The sequence below is a fragment of the Nylanderia fulva genome, unplaced genomic scaffold (assembly GCF_048542155.1).
Source record: "Nylanderia fulva isolate GAGA-0341 unplaced genomic scaffold, ASM4854215v1 Scaffold312, whole genome shotgun sequence".
Taxonomy (NCBI): Eukaryota; Metazoa; Arthropoda; class Insecta; order Hymenoptera; family Formicidae; genus Nylanderia; species Nylanderia fulva.
The window spans coordinates 35,880-51,534 of NW_028190382.1; the positions used below are offsets into that span (position 1 = coordinate 35,880).

The following is a 15,655-nucleotide window of genomic DNA, read 5'->3' on the forward strand; positions in this document are numbered from 1 at the left end:
CGCGATTGGCTCTTATTGCCTGTCTTACACTTTAAATTTATATTTATATTACAGAGCCGTGTTAAACTCTTAACTTATACATGTTAAACTTTAATTCTTGTGCTTAATAGTGTCGATATCTGTTGTACGTGTTAATGATGTTTGATATTGTTATAATCGAAGTATACATAAGTATTCTTAAGGTATCATTTCATGTGCAGCATACTGCTGCCGCAGCAGTTTGTTGCTATTGGTGAAGTTCAATTGAACGAACAGCAAAGGCAGCAAAGTAAAAGAACACACAACTAGTTGATTCTAATTATTGTTATTCTTATATTAGTTAAATAATGGATTTTAAGGATAAAATAGATTATTGTGAGAATATAAAAGCAAAAATCGTAATTTTAACCTCGAAATAATAAGAGAACAAAGAAATATGCTCTAATAAATTTTGATCTCGTGACTGATTTGCTACTGCAGCATGCTGCATATGAAAAGGCATCTTTATAGGGGAACATCTGGTTAGTTCCGCTGGTTATGCACTATTTCTGGGGTCCCTAGACGACGCTTGATTGGTTGCATAGTTAGGACTAGATGGAGATGCTTGGTTCTCTGGGTGGAAACCCCAGATCCGATGGTCTTAACTAATAATACAAAAAGGCAAAGATAATTAAGTTTAAAACAAATAATAGTACATGATAGTTGTTAGTAATCTTATTTCTACTTGAGTACGAGCAGAGTTGGGTAATTCGGCTGTTAGAGCAATTTTCTACATGACATGTATAATACACGTATTATACGTAAAAATAAGTATTATACATGAGGTACGTTCAAGAATCATTCTTTTAGCGCTATGAGCGTATTTATCAGCATTTTTCCGAACGAACTCATCTTATCATTTAGTATTTCATGACTTAAGTCCTATATAAAACAATTTTTTGTTGTAAAAAGATAATTTAATTTATTTTTAAAAAATAATTATTTAACTTGTGATTTAATAATTTAGTTGATAGATTCGCGAGTATTCTGTTACAATATAAACATAAAGCAAAAGTTTTATCCTTTTTAATTTTTTAAAAATTTCCTACATCTCAATAACAATATTGCGGTCGCTCACCATAATTCACATAATTTATTATTTTTTAATACAATTTTAATAATGTCAAAATCTATAATTTATAAATTACTACATATAAAATTACTAATAATTAAAGATGCATCTGCATTGACTGCAATAATTATTGGCTCATGTAGCGCCATCATAGATATAGGAGACATAGATCGGCCCCTACCGTAGGAGACAGCGTTGAAAGATCTAAAGGACAGAGAGATGATTCCGGGGTTCTCTGTCCTTCTCTTTTTTCGCGTGGTGGGGACTGCGTAGGGATGGGTAAAAACGGAACAAGCATGCGCATAGGAGAAGTAGTCGGCATGCAGATTCCCCTCATTTCGTGTACACTGAACGTCGATATATAGACACAGTAGCATTACATATTAAACAATATCATTTTTATGTTTGTATATTTTTATTGTTTAATATGTAATGCTACTATGTGTATATATCGACGTTCAGCGTACACGAAATGAGGGAAATCTGCATTCCGACTACTTCTCCTACGCGCATGCTCGTTTCGTCACGTATACTGTACTGAAATGCTATAGATAGTACAGTAAAATAACCAGAAATATCTGATTTATGTGTTGTAATTGAAAATTTATTTATTTTACGTTATTTATTTTAATTATTTATTTAGTTTACGTCACGTATACTGTACTATCTATAGCATTTCAGTACAGTATACGTGACGTAAACTATAGCAAAATGTCTCAGCTCGTGCGACTCACGGGGTACCGAGAACCGTGCTTCTATACTCATCTATATTCTTTGATATAACTGATAATAGGGAAATATCAAATCTGTCTGCTAAATAGATAGAGGTTATATGTGACTTTAGTTGTATCATAGACATGTCTATGGGTTATATCAACGAAGAAACATCAGGGTATGTTATTTCATGTTTATAATTATCACTCCAAAATGAACGACCAGGTATCTTTTTTCGAAAAATATTATTGCTCATCTCATTTTTTTAGAAATTTTCGTAGCTCGCACTAAATGATAAAAAAAAACCTGCCTCTTATATTATAATTGTTTATAAAAACAAAAATTATATTTATCTTAATTGGTCAAACAAGACTATTAGAATTAAATTAGAAATCATGAAAAATAAATAAATTTTCAATCACAACTCATAAATCAGATATTTCTGGTCATATGTATATTTTTGACATTTTTTTGTGTATGTTATGTGAAAAAGCCTCCAAAATTTGTATAAGATTTCTGAAATATTCTGTATAAACATTCTGTGCAAATATGCAATTAAGCTATATATTGATATCGATTATCTAGAATTGGATAATTTTACTGTGAAATATTTAAGATTGTATAATTATCTGTCTCTGATCTTTTTATAAAACACGTTATATAATCATTGTTTTGCAGATTCATGACTCGTCAGAATTTAAACCACCTATACCCAAATGTCGAAGAGCTATAAGATCAAAAGAGAAAAGTTCACATACAATTATTGTTTCGCAGATTCATGACTCGCCAGAATTTAAACTATCTGCACTCAAGTCTCGAAAATCTATGAGATCAGAAGAGGAAAGTTCACATTTACACAATAAATTTCACGAGTCATATATGGAAAGTAACATATCTAGACGACAAAAATTAAAATCTAAAAATAAAACATTTAAAGATGGTAGCATTAATGATAGACAAATAGAGAGTTCTGAGGATGAGGATGTTGAAGAGAGTGAGAAAGAACTGTCGTTTCATTCGCAAAATGATTTTTCTTTAAAGAAGTTGTCAAAACCTGAGAAGAGTCCTCAGTCACCTGTAAATAAACAAGATATAAATAGTTTTTTTCTAGGATCTATCATTCCATATTTTGTAATTATTTTAGCAATCTTATTCGGGTTTCTTATTTTGGTATCGTTTTTAAGTACGAGTGAAAAAAAATCAGCACAATCTGTAAACAATCGTATTTCGCTGTTCAAATCTATGGAAGAAATTAAAGCAAAATTTTATAATCAGGAATCAGATATTTGGAATGATATTTTTTCTGCCATAAATGAAATAATATTGAAAAATCCTAAGGTACCTCAAATTATTCTATTATTTGCGAATGAGACAAGTACAATGGACTGTTTAGCCACATCACTGGCGCACATAAGCAGTAATGTTTTACATATAGACAGTCCTCTATACTTGAATCCAGAAAATTTTAGAGATGATGCTGGTGAGATCATCGACAACTTAAAAGAAAAGTCTTCAGCAAAAAAAGTTGTGGTACGTATACATGCATTCCAAGTATAATTCTTATCAGGGTTGGGTAAGTAAATCATTTTTTAAAACTAAGTTAAGTTAAAGTTAGTTGCTTATAAAATTAATTTAGTTAAAAGTTGCATGAACAAAAAATTAACTCAGAGTTAAGATGAAATTAACTGAAATGAAATCAAAAGTTAATTTTTAAAAACATTATTTATATTAAATTAGAATTTTGTTTGCTAATGCTTTTAAAATTTATAATAACAAATAACAAAGAAATTTTGATTTTTATATAGAAATATATGTTTTGGTAATTACAATTGATGACAAATGAACATAAAAATTAATACTACTTTAATTAAAAATATGTTTATAAAAAAAAACAATGATATTCAGAGATTTTTAAAATTTAACTTAGAAAAAAAATTAATAATTTAAGTTTTCAAAAATAACTAGTTGAAGTTAAAAATTAATTCATTTTAAATTAACTAAGTTAAATTAAAAGTCATCAACTTTTTAATTTTTTTCTTAACTTTTAATTAATTAACTAGTTATTACTCAACCCTGATTCTTATACACTAGGCTAGCGATGGAAGTAAATTTTTTTTTTTAATTGTTACATTGTTTCGAATTCTATATGATTGTTACTTAAAAAATAGGTTCAAAGTAGATTTAAATCTGAATGAAATAAATTTGTACTCTCTTTGAATTGAAAAAAATACCTAGGTAGTGTGATTACAGCTTAACATAAAATGTAAAATATCTTATAAAATATTCAAATTTCGGTAATCATATCTTAATACTTTTATATACAGAATAATGAGACCAATCAATTAGCGTAAAGAAAACATTGTTTTTAAAAAAAAGTACACAGCTGCATTTGTTGTAATTACATACTTTTTTAAAATAATTATTTGGTCTCATTCCATGACCCTGTGTGTGTATAATCTTCTCTAGAAAATAAAACTTCGAATTCAATTTTGATTACACACACAAATTCAATTTTGATATCAAATTCAAATATTAAGTACACATTGAACTCGAATCTTATCCCTCTAATTTTAGTTATGCGTTAACAACTTTGTTGCAGATTATTCGCAATGTATTGAACATTAATCCGGAAGCAATAAAAGTATTACATAATCTGTGCGATAAAATAAACCCTTTAATTAGGGAAGCTATTTACATCCTCACTATGCAAACCAATGACTATCAATTATCGCAGAAAAAGATGAAGTTTGTGGAAGATCAATTTTACCATAAATTGTCAAAGAACATTGATCGTGATATTTTAATGGCACTTGTAACGCGCATCACTGATGGCGCAATTATATCGGTGCAACCGGAACCGCATTTAAGATATTGTTAAGCAAAAATATTTAAAATTTTAAAGGCACATAATATTAATAATGTATTACTGTAAATAATAAGATTAGATATAAATTATAAGTAGCAACATAAGGCTCCTAAATTGTCACTTGTAGTTATATCGGATTAAGATTATTTACAAGAGATTATTAAGAGAGATTTAATTTTCTTAATTTTTTTTTAATCATACAATATCAAAAACGAGTCTTTTCGGCATGTTGCCATTGATATTTTTTATTCAACTCTATAATTTATTTCACAAAATTTTCTTTTTTTTATTATCTTAATATAAAGCGACTACAATGTCGAATTAGGAGCTTCAATTTTTTTCTTTTTGAATCTGCAAGAATACAAATTATTGTAATAATTGTGATATTAAGTTTCTCTCTAATTGCAAATTAAAGAAATATAAGATTTGGATGTGTTAATTTAATTTTATTATGCCAATATTACATGAAATAAATTTTATTTTTAGTGATTCTTCTAATCGTAATTTTATACTTGTATGTATTTTCAAAAAATATATAATGACACATGTTGTATCTAATATTTTCAAATAACGCTTATTTAGCTTGAAAATAAAATACAATTAGGACTATTTCATGTGTATATTTCGATTTTTATATTAATGTGTCAGTCGGCAGTCTGTACAGTAATTGAATAATATCTAACATTATATTCGACTTATTGCCAATTTACAAGATTTCTCTTTCATTGTAATTTTAATTTAGTAAGTAAAATAATTCAGGATAGTTATAAAGTAAAATTACAAAATTATAAACATACAAGTTATTACTGCAATTACAAAAATACATGAAAATAATAAAAACTTAGTATTTTATATACATTGTTATTTATGTATATAATAAACAATAAATTAAATAAACAAATATTTAGTAGTTTCTCTTATTAATTTGCAAACTTGATGTAAATAAACTAAATTTTACTTATTGTTAGTGTAACATAGTAGATGCGTAAAAGAATGATACATATAAATTATCATAAATATTGTTATACAGATCTGATTTCCGTTTTATTTTTTATATCATTTAAAAGATTGTTAATTTGATGTGCTCTTAATATTATATATATATATATATATATATATATATATATATATATAAAATATAGAAATATAATATTTATATAAATATACACATATATATTATATAGAAATCAAATTTCATAAGTATTAATTCATGAAATACATTCTTTTTTAGAATAACTTTCAAAAAAGTAAACTTAAAATAAGTTTTAACAATAGTTATATAAATTTTAATCTTAAGTTCTTTATCAATATATTTATAATACAGATCTTTAGAAAAATAAAATATATTTTATTCGTTTTTAACCAGCGCTCTTTTAATTTTTTTTTAAATAATGAAATATCATTAAACAAACAACTAGTGATAAATTTATAGATAAATAATATGCAATATTTAAATCAATTTATGTGCATTTTAAATAATGGAATAGAGTAACATTTATTTTATTAACATTCAGATCAAAAAATAGTTCAAAATTTCATTAAAGTAATTATAATTGTAGAAACTATTTTTTCTGTTAATATTTCATAATACACTTAAAATGATTCAAATAATTGAAAAAACCTGTTCTTCTATGCTGTATCGAGTAATAAAATTTTATAGAATTTTCTCCTACATTTTAATTAGAAAGAGCATGTACAATAAATAGTGACAATATTTATGTATAATTACTTTGGAAGTAATTTTATAAATTGGCAATAAGTATCTGTAGTTGCATTTGCTAAAATGATTAATTAGCAAAGTTTCAATTACTGAGTTACAGTACAGTCATTTTCTGTCATAATTCAAATCGGTAACTAAAAATCGAGATGGTATATATAATTTATATAATATAATATCGTCAAACCTAGATAATAAATGTTTTATATATATATATATATATATATATATATATATATATATTCATAGACTTTTCATACAGAATGTCCACAATTTTATAATGTTCTGTACAAAATCAATATTATTTGCTTTTATCACCTGCATATATAAAGGGTTAAAAATCTGTCATATTAAAAAAAAACTAATTATGAAACTTTATATAATAAAAATTATTTATTCAATCTATAGATATTTATAATTGAGATCAATTAATTATACTGGACAAAAATATTAGTTTATACAATAACTGGAAGTCAAAATTTTTTCTTGCATGATTAATACAAAAGAAACAAAGTATTGTACGTATCTTAATACATACACAAAATCATGCTTATTATAAAATACTTTTATTAATTTTTTGCAAACTGATGCATTATTTGTAGATGTAACTATCATTTTACTTTTTAAGGGCACTCTGTATAGAATAGCCTTAAAATTACGAGATACGTATTTACAGTAAAAAAGTTGGTCATGTTTCTATCTAGTTTAATAAGGTGGGTATCGCGTAGCGTACGTTGTCCGTGTTGGCTATATAGTCCCGTACTTCAGTCGTTCAGTTTGTATCTCGCAGAATAGTGCTAGTTTTTATTTTTATTAATTTTTTTTTTCGTAATTATGTCAGTCAAAAGTCGGACGAGATATGAGTCTGCCTCGATAAATTGTCTCGATCATTGTCTTCACTTCTATTCTTAAGCACTAAAAACGTTTATGCCTCGCGAAACTGAAACTGTCTCTCAGATACTAAATACATGCAGGTATGAATCTATAAGTGTTCCTACACAAATTGTTTCAAAGTTTTAATGCAAACGTTGTCGCAATTTGACATAGGTTTAAAAACAATAAATTTTAGATATATTTATACACAGCGCATTACAGTTTATCCAGAATAATCAGAAAAGAAAGAGATTAAAACTATACAAATTTTACTGTTTTTAATTTTAAATGAGAAATAGATCACCTTGAGTTACTATTAGTATTCTTTTTTTCGATACAAATAAACTGAAGTTATATGGGCAAATATATAAAACCATGTTTTGTGTCAATGTATCGCTTTAGAGATACTGTAAACCCCATAGAACAGAGATAACACTTAATGAATTAAAATTATATTCAGTATTTAGTCGATTAAAACTCAAAGCCTTGCACTGGTAGTTGGGAAGAATCTGGTGCAGTGAATTGATATTCCTGCCCTTGTGAATCGATAGAGGGCACAAGTCTAGTATCCTCTTCCTCGGATCCAAAGAATCGTTCGATAATATCAAAGGCCTTCTGATAAATATCCATATTTTGGTGAGATTGTAAGAACTCTATCTTGTCTAGGCCTAGAAAACATTTGGGGGAAAAAAAATATTAAATTGGCCCAGGTGTATCAGGGTGTATATCCAAATCTTAGAAATATAAATTCCCTGAGAATTCCATGATTTTTCGGGTACTTTTGTTCAAAATTCTAGGTAAAATTAAAGTATTTAAAAAAAAGGTAAGACTCTTCTCTCGACCGTACTGGCAAATATTATTTATTAAATCACAACGTTTCGACCCTTCTTTGAGTCCTTATCAAGTGATTTGTAAAAATAAAAATAAAATTATAATTTTAAGATGTCAAGAACGAACATAGTGTCGGTTTGACAACACGTCAAGACTCTTAGACGAGTTATTGGAGACTGTAAGGTATTTTAAATAATATTTAGAATACAATTTTGAAATAAGTTTAAATTTTATACATAATTTTTTAACATAAATGAAGTATTTTTTTAAATATAATATGTAATATTATATTAAATTATAATAAAATATATTTTAATATTTACTTTATATAAAACTAATAAATTTTATATTCTTTTAAAACTATATTTTAAAATCAAAGGGGCATTTTTTAAAAAATTCCCTGAGTTTAAATTAAATTCCATAATAATTTCAGGATTTTTCAAGGTAGAACAAAATTTCCTGAGAATTCCAGGTTTTTCCAAGGAGTATACACCCTGTGTATATTTGTGACATAAAATCTGTCCGATACTTTACCGTAACACTCTTCGATAAGAACTGCGTAAGGATTAAGACCATTGTGCATAGGTGCATCTTGCTCTCCCAAACGCAAAATATTTTCTAATCCGTTCAAAGCGACCTGAACAATTTTGGCATCCATGACAGTAAGTAGATCACACAATGGTGGAATACATCCTTGCATCGCGAGGTATCGAATTTGGTCGGGTGTTCCGCCGCTAGTAGCATTTGTAATTGCCCATGCTGCTTCTTTACGTGTTTTAAATTCAGCTTTACTCAAAATTTCAATTAAAACCGGAAAGATATTAGCATCAATCACTGCCTAAAAAAATAATAAGATGAAAATATCCATATGTATTTCAATTTTATTTAAGGCTCTTTTATTCCAGGCGCCAATCATGATGGAATTGTGACGTCAGAGGCGAGAAAAGACACTGAAAATTTTTAGATGCAATTTCGAAATAAAAAAATATTTCAGTAAAACAGCATTTCAGGTGGCTTTAGCACACTCTATCCTTTTCACTTTTGTAATCTCAATCAACAGCTATAAAATGATTGTAATGTAAAGCCAAGTTATTTAAAAATAGCATCTAAGAATTTTCGCCTCTGACGTCACAATCTAACATGGCCGTGGCGAGAATCCAGGAGCCTTAAAAAATATTTATTTTCTATAAAAATATTAATATTGTAAACAAAGTTATTTTATTATTACTATTATTATTAGCAGGGTTGGTAAAAAATTTGTTTTTTTTATTTTAAACAAAAAAACATTAATTTTTTTTATTTAAAACAATGTTTTATGTGTTCTTAAATAAGGAAAAACAAAAAAATGTTTTAGCAAATAAAAAAACACTTAATAACTTTGTAAATATTTAAATTTTTCATTTATGTTAAATATAACATTGCCAAAATTGACAACGCTAACTAAAATAAAGCAGTTTGGATTGAACTAATTGAATTAACTAATAAGTAGTTATTTAATATTAAAAATTAAATATTCTATTTAAATAATATTTATTTTATTTATTATATTTTTATATCTGTTACATATATAAGATAAATAAAAAACTAAAAATTTTTTTTTAAATTTTGGAGCATGTAAATTTATTAGCTTTTGTTTTTGTTTTCCTTTACTGGTTTTTTTTCAAATATATTTTAATTGCGATGTTTTAAACGGTTTAAAACAAAAATGTTTATTATACCATTTTTTTTAACGCAAAGATAGGGGCCGTAACTTGCAGAATATGTTATTGGCATTACCCACATTTATGCATAAATTTTGAATCGAAAACGGTGAATCAGCTGAGGACCTTCCCTTGTCAGTACATATTTAACTTAATCTCAATTATTACTATTATATCAGAAATACAACGTACTTGTATCTGCTGTGGATTACCGGCAGTAATGTTAGAGACTGTCCAACAAGCCTCTTTACGAACACTTTCCCGTGGCGAACTTAAAAGGTGCAATAAACATGGTAATGCTGAACAATTTAACACAACTTGGGTTTGCACGTCATCTCCGGTAACTATATTTCCTACAGCACGAAGAGCTGCGCTTATTACGTTATTCTGTTCATGCCTGAAAAGGGAAAAAAATGTTTATCATATAATTAAATAAAATTAATTTTTCGTGCACAATGCATTTTACATAAATTCCAACATACATAAGAAGTTCTACAAGTCGTCTGCAAACACCGGCATCAATAACGGCTTGGATTTTATCATTCGGACCATCGCTCAAGTAAGAGAGCGCCCAACAAGCATCAGCGAGCACATCGTAATCGGTATGATTGAGAAGATGTGCTAACACTGGTAGACATGGAGCAACTTTTGCGAAGGCCGGTGCCGGATTTTTTCCTCGACACAAATTGGATAATGCCCATACCGCATTGCGGGTCATAGAGAGACGCGTTGCCTTTGATAATACCCTAAAAAAAAGTGATATATTGGAATATGATTTCTTGTACAAAGTGCTATGTAATTTTTTTTATTGTAATAATTTTTAAATTATAATTTTTTAAAAATTATAATTTTATATATAAATACAATTAAAGAAGGCATTAAGAGCCATACGCGGATGTTCCTGCGTACATTCCAACAAAACTTATACACGTCGGCTGAAAAAGCGTTATTTAGAGTATCTAAGCAGAGAAAAGTATAGAATCGAAGGGTCTGAATGAATAGCTCAGTTGGAAGAGCAGTCGCCCGGCAAGCGAAAAGTTTGATTTCCGATTCAGCGACTTTCAGATCTATATTTTTTTCTCGCATTTAATTCTTTATTTATTTCTTAGGGAAGTTAGAGGAATTTTAAGAAATTAAATTTCAAGTAAGAGATTATTTTGTATTATAAATTATTAAATACAAATAAGTAAGGCCTAAGAGCCGACGCGGATATTCCTTGCGTACATCTTCAACGAAAATTAATTTTTCGTTGGAGATAAACGAAAACACAAGTCACATATTATTCTTGGTTTACTACCAAGATTTTAAACATAAAATATCTCATACTTGAGATTTAATTTCATAAACCTCTATACTCCTCTAAAGAAATAAAGAAATAAACGCGACAGAAAAATATAGATCCGAAAGTCGCTGAATCGGGAATCGAACTCGAGACCTTTCGCTTGCCGGACGACTGCTCTTCCAACTGAACTATTCAGATCCTTCGATTCTATATTTTTCTCTACTTGTAAAATACTTTAAATAATATATTATAAAGTCTTGGTAGAACACCAAGAATAATACGTGCCTTGTGCATAATTTAAAAAATTAATTTTCGTTGGAATGTACGCAGGAACATCCGCGTATGGCTCTTAAGGCCTTTCTTAGTTGTATTTATATATTTAATATTAAAGAGTCTTAAGTTAATCTTAGTATAATAATTTTATTTTAAATAATAATAATATTATTATTATTATTACTTAAAATAAAACTATAATTTTGAAAAAATTATTAATTATTATTATTATTATTACTATTATAATTATCACTAATAATAATATTAATAATAATAATTATTATTATTACTAATAATAATTATTATTACTTAAAATAAAAAATTATAACTTTAAAAAATTATTTATTATTATTATTATAAATGATAATAATTTATACAAAAATAGTAAATATAAGGAAACGTACTGTAAGAGCGGAGTGAGGATACCGTTGGCTAATACATGATCTCTACATTCGGGACTGTCTCCTGCAATGTTACCCAATGCCCAAACAGCTTGTTCTTGTACATCTTCGTATTCAGAACCGAGTAAAGAGATAAAAGTAGGAACGGCTCCTGCATCTATTACGATACGTGTTTGCTGGGACGTACCGCTCGCTATATTTGTCAAAGCCCATGCTGCTTCGAACTAAAAATTAATATTACCATTTATATATGTACGTTTTTGACAAACTTATATGTATACTTCAGAGTTGAGAAGTAACTTGTTACTTGTAACTTCGTTACAATTAAATTTTTTTGATAACTTGACTTTGTTCCTTTTTCTGCATTTTTTACAGTAACTTAACTTATTGTTAGTTACATTTTTTTGCTAACTAGCAATCAATTTAATAGTTAGTTTATTTGAAACTTAGGGCTAACAATTTTTCGAAAAGTTACGACTGTCTGAAATTTTATGAATTTTTTAACTAAAAAATCTGAATTCTATAATTTTTATTCTAACAATAAATAAATAATATTAATTATTGTGTTAGAAGAAGTTAATTTATTACAAATTATTAATTTAATATATTTAATATGCATATTAAATTATTAATTCAATATATTAAATATATTTTTATTTTAAATTTAAAACAGTTGTAATTCATTGCATATAAAATAATATAGCACATAATCAAGTATGTGACATAATTCGGTAAAGCTTGAAATACATAAGATTATTATATTTAAGATATAATATAATCATTGCAAGAAAAAGTAACTAAAAAGTAACGATTCGTTACTTTTTGAATTATTATAACTGTAACTGTAACTAGATAATTTTACACAATAACTTTTTCAACTCTGATATACTTATATAATTTTAAGGATTTTTCGTTTTAAGGATTGATAATCGGAAAGAGTCCACATATTGAAGTTAATCTATTAGATATAGATTACTATTATTTACTATGTGTTTGTTCTTTATTATTGCACTGATAAATTGGTGCGATAAATTAAAGTGAGACAAGTATATTTTGTTTCATCAACTTATTATTAGATTAAGATATAAATATACACTAGTAGGGTGTATACTCATATATTAAAAATAAATTCCCTAAGGATTCCATGATTTTTCAGGTACTTTTGTTCAAATTCCATATAAAGTAAAAGTATTGTAAATAATATTTAGGATACAATTTTGAAATAAGTTTATGCTATACATAATTTTTTAACATAAATAAAGTATTTTTTAATATAATAATGTAATATAATGTTATATTATAATAAAATATATTTTAATATATATTTTATTACAACTAATATATTTTATATTCTTTTAAACTATATTTTAAAATCAAAGGGGTAATTTTTTTAAAATTTCCTTGAGTTCAAATCAAATTCCATTATTTCAGGATTTTTCAAAGGAGAATAAAATTCACTGAAAATTCCAAGTTTTCTGGATTTTTCCAGGGAGTATACACCCTGACTAGTTCAATGCAGCAATAAGGAACAAACTCTTTGACTTGAATTTTCTTATTGGTTTCATAAGAAAATTTAGATACTGGATAATTGATTAAAAATCCAGATGCTGGAATAAATGAATAAAAATCCATTTATTTTTGTTATACTAACCTGTAGAGTGCAATTTGTATTATTCTTAAGAAATTCAACAAATTGTGGCACGATTCCTGTTTGTATCACTTCATCTATAGGAGGATTTGGCTCTCTCGATAATAATTTTCTAAATTTTTGTGTTGCAGCCAATTGATCTTGTATGTTTGGACTATATAGCGCATCTACCATTTCGGATGTTATAATACCAGGAGATTGCTAAAATACAAAGTAAATAATACAAAATACAGTAAAAAAAGAATACTGACATATAAATGCTACATAAGATGTGTGTTTTACGTGCCTGCAAATCTTAAAAATACATGATTACATTACCGATTGTGCTGTAGGATGTGAATATTCATCTGTAGCTGTAACATTATCCTCATCTGCAACTATGTTAGGGACATTGCGACGTTTTGATAACTGCTGTTCACGTTTTTGTTTTCTTAATTGAACTCCTTCTTCTTCTCTGCGCCTTCGTAATTCTTGTGAATCTAATCCTACATTTTTATAACGATGTTTATGTGTAGGTCCAGTTGACATCTAAAAATATTACAAATAAGCTTTATACAATACTTATAACAGTATAAAAAATATCTAATTTTTTTTATTAAACTAGAATATAATAGAAAAATATAGCATAATTCATAGATTTAATATATATTAATATATATAGTATTACACATTTTTAATATGTTACAAAAATATAAAATAATATATTCTAATTATCAGTTTTTGTCACAAGTAATAAAAATATATAAACATAACTTTTGTATTAAACTATGGTATCTTTGAAAATAAAACTTTCAAAAAACTACTTAAAGTTGAAAAAAATTGTCATATTTCTTATGTATATATAGATTACATGTATCAAACATATTAATAAGAAATATAACAGCAGTGCAATGTTATTTTATAATATATATTAAAAAATAGTTTCTTATAAATTTACTATTTTATATTTCAGTTTTAATTTATAAACAAAAACTTTTGGCAAAAAATTTGTATATGTATTATAAATTTGTATTATAAAAGGAAGTTTCTTAAAATTATATTTCTTAAAGTTTCAATAGTTTTGCTATCATCAATATCAAAAGAGATAAAATAGCATTATATAAAAAATTTTTTATTAAAATACTGCAATATGTATTTTTTCTAGAGATATTTAAAAATTTTAAAATTTCTGTAAATAGAACCTGGACTGTTTTTTACTCAGAATGATCTCCAGAACAATCTGTCAAAATTAATTACACTCCTTCCAAATCATCTTGTATATCCTGTGTTTCACATGTACGTGTATATACATATACAGAATGCATTCGTCATATAAATGGAATTTACAAATAGTAAAATACAAAAACCAGTAATATTAAAAATTTACTTACGGAAAAAAAGCAAAAAAAAATTTTTTTTTTTACGAAGGAAAAAAATAATAGTCCACGTTAAAATACCATAAGCAGCCTTTTCCGCATTATCAAATATCAGATCTCAACCAAACGTTAGAGGGGGGGAGGGGGGATTCCGACAATGGATTAATCCCACATGAGGGTTAGGCGTGATCGAAGTCGGGAGAAAAATGATTCGGGACGCAAAGATGCTTTTTTTTGTCCGCGCGATCACGTCGCGAATATTCGCGATCGCGGATTTTCGCAACGTGATCGGTCAGTTAGACATTTTGGCATCTCGCGATCTCACGGTAAGACTGCGTGACATTGGACAGAGTCTGAGAAATCTCTCGGCTCGACACGTCACGCGCGCGTGACGCGATATGTTTGACGGGGTGAATCGCTGTCGCGATCTCTTGGGACGCTTTTCTATACTTACGGCTGTGAAATCAGATTCGAATCAGACGGATCAGGCGTGAAAGATCATAAAATTTAACGCAAATCCAGACGCCGCCGCCGCAACTTTTCCCTTCCACCACGAACTATGTGTATATACTAACAACGATGGAGGAAAATCTCGCTTCAAGCAGAATTCGTGGATTTTCCTTCGACCATGGTATTGTGACGTCCCGCCATTGGTCAAAATCCTAGTTTTTTCGCGCTATCATTTTCTTTACTTTATTACAATAAAGCGGGAGCATACATTTTTGCACAGGCTCGTTCGGCTCGTTCTACAATACGTCGTGTGACGTCCCGCCATTTTTTCGAATCCATATTTTGCGCAATATAAGTATCTCTATTATTAATCAATAAATATGATTATATTCAACAATTATATAATTATCTAACTTAGAATTAATCGATTTTCATTATTATTTACTAACCACGCT

General features: G+C 27.4%; 2 protein-coding genes across 2 annotated transcripts; one reads left to right on the top strand and one right to left on the bottom strand.

The window, feature by feature from the left end:
* Positions 1-1,710: 1,710 nt before the first annotated feature.
* TORIP (Torsin interacting protein) lies at positions 1,711-5,101 on the top strand. The gene is made up of 3 exons (XM_029308963.2): positions 1,711-2,029; positions 2,483-3,334; positions 4,404-5,101. The coding sequence occupies exons 1-3, from the start codon at positions 1,985-1,987 to the stop codon at positions 4,680-4,682; spliced, it is 1,176 nt and encodes a 391-aa protein (XP_029164796.2). The 5' UTR covers positions 1,711-1,984; the 3' UTR covers positions 4,683-5,101.
* A 2,289-nt stretch (positions 5,102-7,390) lies between these two features.
* On the bottom strand, positions 7,391-15,333 carry Kap-alpha1 (karyopherin alpha1). The gene is made up of 8 exons (XM_029308958.2): positions 15,205-15,333; positions 13,714-13,923; positions 13,399-13,596; positions 11,751-11,971; positions 10,274-10,537; positions 9,984-10,188; positions 8,626-8,929; positions 7,391-7,928 (listed from the first exon to the last, which is right to left on the bottom strand). Exons 2-8 carry the CDS (start codon positions 13,921-13,923, stop codon positions 7,732-7,734), a joined length of 1,599 nt encoding a protein of 532 aa, XP_029164791.1. The 5' UTR covers positions 15,205-15,333; the 3' UTR covers positions 7,391-7,731.
* Between the last annotated feature and the right edge of the window lie 322 nt (positions 15,334-15,655).

Excerpts from the sequence above, each read along its gene's own strand:
- TORIP (XM_029308963.2), top strand. The coding sequence starts at position 1,985 with ATGTTATTTCATGTTTATAATTATCACTCCAAAATGAACGACCAG. Across the intron at positions 2,030-2,482 it reads ACTCCAAAATGAACGACCAG|ATTCATGACTCGTCAGAATT; the intron begins GTATCTTTTTTC and ends ATTGTTTTGCAG. Across the intron at positions 3,335-4,403 it reads CTTCAGCAAAAAAAGTTGTG|ATTATTCGCAATGTATTGAA; the intron begins GTACGTATACAT and ends ACTTTGTTGCAG.
- Kap-alpha1 (XM_029308958.2), bottom strand. The coding sequence starts at position 13,923 with ATGTCAACTGGACCTACACATAAACATCGTTATAAAAATGTAGGATTA. Across the intron at positions 13,597-13,713 it reads CACATCCTACAGCACAATCG|CAATCTCCTGGTATTATAAC; the intron begins GTAATGTAATCA and ends TTTGTATTTTAG. Across the intron at positions 11,972-13,398 it reads ATACAAATTGCACTCTACAG|TTCGAAGCAGCATGGGCTTT; the intron begins GTTAGTATAACA and ends ATTAATTTTTAG.